Here is a 10924-nt window from a genome sequence, read left to right on the forward strand (position 1 = left end):
GGGTCAAATCCGCATACCTATATGCAGCTTCTCTGCACAGTTAGTACATTGAATGTAAAGCAAGCATGCTAAGAAGTTGAGAAATCAAGATAAAGTTAGCCCTAGCTTTCATTTGATAGCATAAATGACATTATGGATATGGCATGTGGATGATTGCATACAACCATTATGTACATGTAAGTAAAATAAGAAATATATTGAATTGAAAGGAAGAAAAGACCAAAAATAAAATAAAGGATTCAAATGTGCAAGTATGCTAAAAAGAAGGAATTGACTGCGAGAAAACTATTGGTAGAAATTTTTTTAAAAAACGTAAAAATCATGGAAAATCAAGTTAGAACTCTTGTTAGTTCATTTCCTCAAAAACATAACAAGAACTGAACTAACAAACAACCAGGCAGGAATGGATCTCTCACATGGGGCAAGTTTCATAGGAACATAAGCCTCTTAACCACACTAGGCGTCTCCCCAACCCAATCATACCAAACTTCTTGGTCCTGTTCATGCACAGTATAGCTAGCCACGATGTCTGTGAACAATCAGTCTTTTATTAACAACTCTTAACTCTGATATAAAAAAATTAAAAAAAAAAAAAAAAAAAAAAACAAAAACAAAAAAACTACTACTACTATCCCAACAAGAACTGAACTAACAAATGATCATCCAATCTCCATTGCTCAAAGTTAAGCAAACACCATTGTATACGCTAAAAAAATGTGTGCAGACAAGAAATCATCCATAGGAATGAGTCACCAGCTCTTCATTAAAAGAACAAAACAAGAATTTAACAAACAAATTGTTATCCAATCTCCATTTGTCAAAGTTAAACAAAACCACTGTATACACTCACAAAATGCATTCCAAAAAAATTCCCGAGATGTGTGTGTGTGCAGCCAAGAAGTCACCCATAGGACCGAGCCACCAGCTCTTCGTTAAAAAACATCATAACAACTGAACTAACAAATGATTATCCAATCTCCATTGTATACAATAAAAAACGCATTCCAAAAAAACTTACTTCGAAGTTCATGCTCCTAAGATGGAACACAATTTTACCCAAAAAAAAAGAAAAGAGGCAACACAACAAGAAGATTCATTCCTTGCTCCTCTTACGCCGATGCAAATCTCAATATTCAGACTTTCTTTCTTCGGAAAGACACAGTTACAGACCAAACTTATACCTGGTGTTCAAATTTTTTTCACCCCAGCAGCAGATAACCATAGAACCTTGGAAGATTCCAAACTTGGTACTAGCTTCTCCAACAAACAAATGATAACCAGGTTTGTCCTAGTACTAAAAGATCTCCCAGGATCCTGTAGACAATGAAAATTTAAATTATGTCATATTGTGCATAAGATTAAGCATAATTACTAGTTCACAGAAATAATTTGTAACTACCACGAACACAATAAATAAGCAGTAATAAGTTAGCCAGTCAACTGATATTTAGCATGTGCGAAAAACAAGTTTTGGATCGACATTGTACATAACAGCTGTATTTTATAGATTGTGTTTATAACATAATCTGCAGTCTGTATAAGTAGAGTAAATCCCAAACCAAAAAAATCCAAGAGAGTAGTAGTCACAGGATCACAAAATAGAGAACGTACACCAGAAATAGGAGAAAATTATAACTATAGACTGAGATATCAGCACAAGCAAGAAACCAGGCCGGACTGGTCTATTCTAGTAACAAAACAGACCTAAAAAAGTTGGTAAATTCTGATAACAAATAACAAGATACAGAGAAGTCCTAATGCAATTAGGATTCTTAACCAGCAAACTACGAGAATCCTAATTGCATTAGGACTTAAAACTAGAACTCAGAGAATGCTACCAGACTACTGGAGGACTACTAAAATAGTATCTAATATCTATTATAAAGTTTCAGGTTAACCTGAGCAGTACTCAATGAGATATATCAATTATTAGTTGGCTTGAACCCTGGTTGAAAATAGAATATCGCTGGCTTAGGAAAACAGAGAGACTGACCTGTTGAATCTGCTAGAATTATGAATGATGGAAGAATGAAACAGAGGAGAGATAACCAGGCTGGGAATCCACCAAGCACACTACTGAATCCACAACAGCCAAAGTATCAGAAAACTGAAAGCTATATTTCATAATATTTTGTCCAATGCCGCAGGCTTCTACATCTATATATAGAATAAATTGATTCAAACAGTAAAACTGATTTCGAATTCAAACGACTACTTGGAATAGTCAAATCAACTTAGTATTTGGCACTCACTACACAAACCAAAACTCTAAAAACAGAACAGAAACTTAAAATGAAATCTGGACTCACATTCCTAATGATTCTAGGACTTAGTTAACTTGTAACAAGAAAAAGATTTATCTTACTTGACAAATCTTGTATTCCTAACTCCTACCCATATTTGAGGCCCATTAAAGTGGCCTATTACAATGAAAACCCATTGGAGCAACACATATGTAGCCCAACCCAAGGCTTTTTCCCACTGAAATAAGTCCATATTTGTGACTTACCAACATCACTATGCTAGGAACAACAACACAAAAAACTCAGCCTAATCCCAACCTAATAGGGCTGGCTACATAGATCCGTGCAAAAACAATATAGGAGCCACGAAAGTAGGAAAAATAAGGAAAGAGGCCCAGCACCAGCAAGTCAGGAAAATCTAAGCTATCTTGCCCTCCAATCGGCTCTATCTGAGGTCATACTTGGGACAAGAGTGCATGCCATTCTCACTACTAATCCTATGGTCATTTTAGGCCTACCCCTAACTCTCTTAGCTCCTTCAATCGGAATCAGATCACTCCTCCTTACTGGGGCATCCCCAGGCCTCCATTGAACATGGCCATACGGCCATACCACCTCAAATGACTTTCTCGAAGCTTGTCATTGATCGGGCAACCCTTAAATAAGCTCTAATATATTCATTCCTTAGTTCATCCTTCCTAGTTTTTCAGCATATCCACCCTAAAATCCTCACCTCTTCTACACATAGCTTCCTAATATTACCCAACATTCCGCCCCATCTAAATGACACTTCTTAATTACCTAACATTCCTCCCCATACATCATAGGTGGTCATACAATTATCCTATAAAACTTTCCCTTATTAGGAGAACCACTAAATTTAATCTTTTATCTAGTATTTGATGACCACCAAAATGCTTAATGACACATGCACTAGAATGTGTGGGTCAGGAATGCATATTTTGAGATTTAAGTTTCTTTACTAATGAAGTCTTTATGGGTCATGGAAGTTGCTAGATGTGCAATTTGAGTCAAAGTACCAAGTCTGAGTCTTAGGCTAAAAAATTATCAACCTCAACAGTGCTAGCCTACTAGGAATTAGTGGGGAATATTAAATCCCGAAGCATTTTTAGCAAAATAGAAGAAAGGAGGAGTTGAGAATCAAAAATTAGGGAATGATTCGACTTGTCAGTAATGATAGAGGTCTTTCTTATTTATAAGAAGATTACAATAAATCAAACAAGGAAAGTAGAGTAATGCTGACTAAGCGTCCCTATCTACCAGACTTACTACGGTAAATAGTAAATAATAATACTTAACCAAGGTAAAAATAAAACTAACTACGGTCATCTCAACACTCCCCCTCAAGTTGGTGCAAATATATCATACATGTCCAACTTGGAGATGAGATGATTAAATTCCTTACAGTGAACAGCCTTGGTAAATACATCAACTAACTGGCTTGCAGTATTAACAAAGGGAATGCCGACAGTCCCTTCGTCAAACTTCTCTTTGATGAAGTGTCTATCAATCTCAATATGCTTGGTCCTATCATGTTGAACATGGTTGTGGAGGATGTTGATGGCCGCCTTGTTATCACAATACAAATGCATAGGACCTTCAACATTAACTCAGAGATCACTCAGTAGGCCCTTAAGCCAGACCAGCTCACAAATCCCTTGGGCCATTGCGCGATATTCGGCCTCAGCACTAGACCAAGATACCACGGATTGTTTCTTGCTTAGCCAAGTAACAAGGTTCCCTCCAAGGAAGTACAATACCCAGTGGTAGATCGGCGATCATCAATAGATCCATCCCATTCAACATCAGTAAAAGCCTCAATCTTCAAGTGCCCCTGATTAGAATACAAAATGCCCTTTGTTGAAGTGGATTTCAAGTACTGTAGGATCCAATACATAGCATCAAGGTGAGGTATCTTAGGATCATGAAGAAAACGGCTAACAATACCCACATCAAGCAATATTAGGCCTGGTGTGGGACAGGTAGATCAGATAGCCAAGTCTCTGATACTACTCTTTATCAATAGAGTAGCCCACTGCACTGCTCAGCTAATGATTAACCTCCATAGGGGCATCTGCAGGCTTGCACCCAAGCATACATGTCTCACTAAGGAGATCCAAAACATACTTCCTTTGGAAAACGAAGATACCTCTGTTTGATCTAGCCACTTTAATCCCAAGAAAATACCGAAGGGGTCCTAGGCCCTTAGTCTCGAACTCTATTGCTAGTAAGGCCTTAAGGTTGGAGATCTCATCATTGTTACCACTAATCATAATATCGTCAGCATAGACAATCAAAGCAGTGACTTGGTTACCTTTCTCCTTTGTGAATAAGGTGCGATCAGCTTGACTCTGCCTATATCCAAAGCTTATTATAGCTTTCATGAATCGGCCAAACTCTACCCTAATAGACTGCTTGACGCAGTAAAACGACTTCTTCAACTTGCAGACACGTCCGACACTAGAAGGAGGCAAAGCCAAGAGGAACATCCATATAAATTTATGTGTAGCATAAGGGCCTAACTGATGTAGATCCACATTATGAAAAGAGCTATTAGAGAAAGAAAGGTGCAGCCAAGAAGGGCCTATCGATCCATACTTGGTCCATCTGAGTGGCCAAGTTAATAAATAGGAATAAGGGCCCATTGGGCCCATTGATTAAGCTTTAATTAATTAATTAACTGTTTAGTCAATAAAGGCCCATTGGGCCCATCGGTTGTAAAGTCCCTTGTGGGCTATTAGTTTAAGTTGTCTACTCCATGTTGGAGTTAGAAAATCAAGTCCTAATCTATTTTGAATTCCTAGTTATAGTAGGAGTGTCTAGTCCTTTTTATGATGCAGATTAATAACCAAAATAAGCTTGTTTTATTAGAAATATGCCTAGGGTTGGGTTGTATATGTGTTGGGCCTTCAGTCCATGTGATTTGGAGTGTATTGGGCCACTTTTAAGGGTCTAAAAGAGGGGCTCTAAGGATGCATACGGGATTACTAGTTAGTTTCCTTTTTTAGTTGGGCATTGATGGGGTTATTTAGTTTCTAAATTTAGTTTATTTAGTTTCTAAATTTAGTTTATTTAATTCCTAGTTTCTATTTCCAGTTTTAGTAACTAGAGGACCTTCTATTTTGTAAGTTTCTATTTCAGTTTTTGAAAACTAAAGTTAGTTTCTATTTCATGTAACCCCCCATCACTATTATAAATAAAGGAGGGCTCTCATTAGTAGCCCATGATTTGATGAATAAACTATTTCTTGCTGCCGTTGTTGTAATGGTTTTGCTGGGTATTCTATGTGTCTGATCATAGAACAAGGGACTGGTGTTTGATCTGGTCGACACTCTGCGGTGAGAAGCCCGAGTGGATCCTTCTTATATTCTGGTTTTCTTTTACTACTGTTCTTCCTCAGCCATCTCAGGTAAGTGATCTGATTTCTCTGCAAATTCTGGGTTTTAGAATTCCAGGTTTTCTCCCCATCAAACTGTACTTATCTAAGCACCCAGCCACCTGATGGCTTCACTCTTTGGATCGAGTGTTGCCCCTGCTGAGAGGATGAATCGATCTAAATTTTTGAGTGATCAGACCAGGGAATTGTCTGTTATATTAAATCTCCCTAACCTGGTCGACCTCTATTCTAACCCACTTCTGTCCAGAATTTTGGTACGATTGTTCTAGCTGTTGGTGCATTAAATTGGTAGTTGTTTTCTCATGGTTCAGCCTCTGTTATTGGAACATTAAGCCTCTGTTTTCCTGATCTCTATTCAGCCACAGAAATTCTGAAACTCTGAGATCGATAGGGCTGATCTTTGTTATTGATTTCAGCTTTACTATTGTTTCTGTTGTTGCATTACTTGGTGTTGGGTGGTTGTTCTTTGATTAGAAGTTTCTGCAGTTGAAACTTTGTTAGACTCCCTATCCTAGTCTACATTACTTTGGAAACTAGCTCCTAGTTATATCATGATTGTAAACTTCCCCTCTATAAATAAAGAGGCATATGTACTGTTATTTCTCAGATTTGAATAAACAAAGTTTGCAGTCAATTGTTTTAGAACAGCTGGGATAGCTGTGGGTGAGAAGCCCAGGCCAAGACGGCCACTCCTCTCCCACCTTTCCCTTGTTCTCTTCTTTATTTTCTGCCTTTAGGTTCTGTTCTTATTTACTATCATTGTTCACTGATATTGCCTTTAGCATTCAAGAGAAGTCAGATCTGTCCAGTACTGTTAGAATCAGAATCAGCCAGCAAAGGATCCAGTTTGGAAGACCAATCGACCTCCACATCTTCTTCTTCAGACCTCTGATCGATCTGTCCTTTCCAGCAGCTGTTCCTCACAGCCCAAGGGACCATCGATTCTCTTATCAGGTCTGTCCAAGCAGGTTAGCATTGGTTCTTGAAAGATCTCCCTGGTTCTCCCTCTTAAAACCCTAAAATCAAGAACCATTGTAACTTCTAGACCAGCGGACAGAATCAGCTCAAATTTGGAGGTTTTGTTCTTCACTCCTAGGCCAGCCATCGACCAGAAGAAGAGCTCCATCTGAGCTCTACCCAGCCAGCCGCAGGTCCCTCTCTTGGACCCTGTGCAGGTCTTTCTCTCTCCTCTTGCTTTGATTCTTTTTTCTGGGTTTGGGAATTGTGTTACTTGTATATTGTTTGGGGTTATACATTGTGGCGGTTAGTCTCTTGTAATCTACTCCTACATTACTAGCCCTTTAGGACTCCTACGGCTCTACTTCAAGCCATGGAATCTATTTGCAACAGGAGGGCAGCCAAAGCAAAAGAGGAAGAGATGGTGCAATGAAATTAAAGTGTATCATATATATATATATATATATATTTATTTATTTATGTGTTTGCCCTTCTTTTACAACAATCCTCTCTTGCTATTACTGTGATCCTTTCCATCAAAATTACTTGCCCTTGTGGTTAAATGTAGGATTTACTTCTAACATCAGGTCCTTGCACAAAAGACCAAGTTCTAAGATGGTACCAGTAGGATGTGAAAACAATCCAATGCAAAATGTAAATATAAGTTTTTGTTTAACTGCACAATACGTTTTTCTTGGGAGATACAAGGTCTAAAAACTTCACTTAATCAATTAACGGAAGCAGAAGTGTGTATGTCAGGATCCTACAGTAGATTTATGAGCTGTTTGTTGTTTTCAACTCTTGGTTACATACGCACACATTTTAACTTTAATGCTTTAATGCTTTAATGCTTTAATGCTTTAATGCTTTAAATCTCTTATAAATAAAACCAATTTTCCTAATAAAATAAAAAATAAAATGAAACAATTGCTAGATACAGAAGGTACAAAATAAGTTAGTTGAAAATATGATATACAATTAACAAACAAAAAAGTAATCATCAGAAAACTATATATATATATATATATAAAACAAATCAGAGACTTAAAATTCATTGAGACAGTCTGAAGGAATTGTTACTAGTTGATATGTCAACCATAATTTCTCGACTAAATATCGTATGGTTTGATAAAGCACACTGATCTTAGATATCATAACTAAACAGCTTCTAATTACAATGTTCAAAATTCTCAACATGCCCCCTCACTTCATCAGTTGAAATGACCGGGCAGATCTCATGTATTGTAGCATTCAACCAGCTCATGATCCATAGGCTACCAAAACTAAACTGTCATAACCAAGGAGTATATGTGGCAATATATCAACAACGATGGACAGCTTATAGAAACTTTGAAGCATCCACTTCAAATAAACAAAAAGGGGCAAAAATAAAATAAAAAAGGTCTTCACACTGAGTATGGAAAATCATGATGATGCATAAATAGAAGATATTGACCCAAAACAGACAAATTCACCATAAGAGATCTGAGGAAAAAAAGGGGGGGGGGGTGAAGAAAAGACAATACCAATGATACGGAATAGCTGGTTGAATTAAACAGATTTGACATCATCACATCTCCAATATGAGATCGATCAATGGTAGACAATGCAAAATTCATACAGGTTATTCTTGGAATATTGGCCATCTATGAAGCATAATGCTAAAAAAATAGCATACCTATCGACAAAAAATTAACATGGAATTCAGTTGAAAAGGAGAAGCATCAATCACTCCCTCATGCTGTCGTTGAAATCTTCATCATCATCTAGATCAAGATCAGCAAGCAATTCCTCCAGCGGGACAGAAGGTAAATCCTCCCCATCAGTCATTGATGCCATCTCTGATGGTTGGTACTCCTTATTACGGTACAATGATATATTAAACCTCAACTCTGGGTTCTCCTCCAAATCTTTCAAGAACTCTTCGTACTCGTTATTCATCTTCTGCTCATCTATTCTACCTCTGGTAGAGTTGTCTACCTCCATATTGAGGGATTTAAGCTTCCAACTACGAGGCTTCCCACGTCGCTTTTGACGCTTTTCTTCATAGCTCTTCTTTATTAGAATTGCCTCTGGGAGAATAAGACCTTTATATTTGTCCAGTTGAACATCATTAGTGTTAGCCCCATAGAGGTCATAGCCAAGCGCATAATCCCCAGGGTTCAAAATATGGCCAAGATGTGTTCTTACATTGAAAATCTTGTCATTTTTCCCAAAATCAGATACACGGGCCACTTGGGCATCAGCTAAAGCATATCTTGAGCCTCCAACATTAACTTCAGATGACACAGGCTCCACATCCAGTACTATATATTCCACAAGCTGCCTACTTGAAAGTAGAGACTCAAAGGAGGCCCTCCAATATTGGTCCGCATCCATGAAAGAATGCCTTAGAGTAAAAGGATCCAGTAAAGTCAAGCTGTTGCTCACCTTTGTGCACAAGACGAGGGGACCCAAATTTCCCAAACCAGTAGCTACTTTTGGTGGAAGGCAGATCAGATCCTCCCGACATATCGGGCAAAGCTCAACAGAGAATGTGTATTTATAGTTGTAGTTGTTGCTCTTAGTATCATGGGATACAAGTTGTTTATCATTTCGACTCCTGATAGGGGCAACTTTCCCCAAGAACTCTACAAATTTTACTGCATGGCTCCTATTAGCAAAAAAGAAGTCCACACCCTGATCCATCTGTGTAATTTTTATGCAAGAAGTAGCAGCGTCGTGCCGAAGAATAACCTGCTCCAAATAGAAGAAGGTCCTCCTGTGAGAAACATGCTGCCTGAGTTGGACGGAAGCCACCCACTGGTCAGGGTTGGCCTGAATCCTGGAACAGGACTCACACATATGGTCTTGCTGAACATACTCAACAACATATGCTTGTTCAAGTATTGCACCATTAAGGACCTCCTTCTGAACCCTCAGTCTCACCTTGATCCTCTTAGAGTGAGGCTCAGTCCAAACAAACTCAGCATGTACCAACCTGACCTTGTTCAAGTTCTTCAATCTCTTCACACAAAATGTTAATAGTTCCTTCGATTCCAGTTGAGCCTTTATCCAAGTTCTTGGAGGCTGCAAGTAAGTGTCACACTCAGGGCAATGCATTAGGATCACATGCTTCTGTAGACCTTCTGTAATATCAATTTCAGAACGCAAACACTTCACACACATATTTGCAGAATTTGGTGCCATTGGCATGCCACACTTGCAACAAAGAACACTTCCAATTGTCTGATGTACTCGAAACATACCTGCTTCTTCAGCCATGGCTTATAATCCAAATATGGGTTTCACGAAATAAATTAGAATGAGATTTAATCTAATCAATAAAGCCGGATAAAAACAAACCATAAGAACATTTTTCTTTAGCTGTGCAACCAAAAATGGAATAAAAAAATGAAACTGAGAAAAAAGAATGTCCATACTCATATCAAACAACACTCCAGCAGGAAATAAGGCATAGAATCACATTCCTCCAATTTCATAACCAAAAGAAAAAAAATCACACAAAATCATTTTCTACTACGAATATCTATGACAGAAACAAGAAATCAGAGTTAAGAAAAAGAAATTTATTTGAGGTGAACGCGGTAGTAACAGGGTAGACCGTTGTGTCCATTTTGAGAGTGAAATAATGGGATTTTGCAGACGCAATCGGAAAACAAGATAGGATTTCTGGGTTGTTGAATTCAGATATCTGCGTTTATGTATAAGTCTGAAGAAGAAGAAGAAGAAGAAGAAGAAGAGAGAGAGAGAGAGAGAGAGAGAGAGAGAGAGAGGCCTTACTTGGTTGATTCATAAGAGCAGTGACCTCTAATGCTTCACTTCTTCGATTCTTCTTGTTCAAATTATCGAGAGGCAATGCGAGTTTGAGAGTAGAGGCGAAACTCGCTGCGAAGGTTTCGTCCCAATATATTTTGAGGGAAAACCGATAGTTGAGAGAAGGTTTTTAGGGTCTAGTCAAGTAGTCAGGGTTTCAAGAGTGGGCGGATCGGATTGGGAATTCCCGATCCGACCCGAGATGGGGATTCTAGATAGAATCTAGGTTGTGGGATAGAATCGATAGGTTGAATCTTGTCTTAAGCCCAATATCACTTAACTCACGAATGACTCAACCTTTAGTAGTCATATCTCTGCACAAGATCGCCACTAATTACAGCCAAACCCCCAAATAAATGAGGATTCACGATTCCACATGCGTGTTTAATTATGTGGAATTTTGCAACCAAACACCACCTTTTATAGCATGGTGATTCTAGTAGGTGCGTAAGTTTGGCCTATGACTCGAGTCCGCCCTAAGCCTGAATAG

At 38.3% G+C, this 10924-nt stretch overlaps 1 protein-coding gene across 1 annotated transcript; it reads right to left on the minus strand.

Annotated features, from left to right (window-relative positions):
• Nucleotides 1–735: 735 nt before the first annotated feature.
• LOC122068694 (60S ribosomal export protein NMD3-like) lies at nucleotides 736–10532 on the minus strand. Its single transcript, XM_042632572.1, has 3 exons — nucleotides 10402–10532; nucleotides 8297–9884; nucleotides 736–1314 (listed from the first exon to the last, which is right to left on the minus strand). Exons 1-2 carry the CDS (start codon nucleotides 10412–10414, stop codon nucleotides 8347–8349), a joined length of 1551 nt encoding a protein of 516 aa, XP_042488506.1. The 5' UTR covers nucleotides 10415–10532; the 3' UTR covers nucleotides 736–1314; nucleotides 8297–8346.
• Between the last annotated feature and the right edge of the window lie 392 nt (nucleotides 10533–10924).

This window comes from Macadamia integrifolia, unplaced genomic scaffold (assembly GCF_013358625.1).
Source record: "Macadamia integrifolia cultivar HAES 741 unplaced genomic scaffold, SCU_Mint_v3 scaffold453, whole genome shotgun sequence".
Taxonomy (NCBI): domain Eukaryota; kingdom Viridiplantae; phylum Streptophyta; class Magnoliopsida; order Proteales; family Proteaceae; genus Macadamia; species Macadamia integrifolia.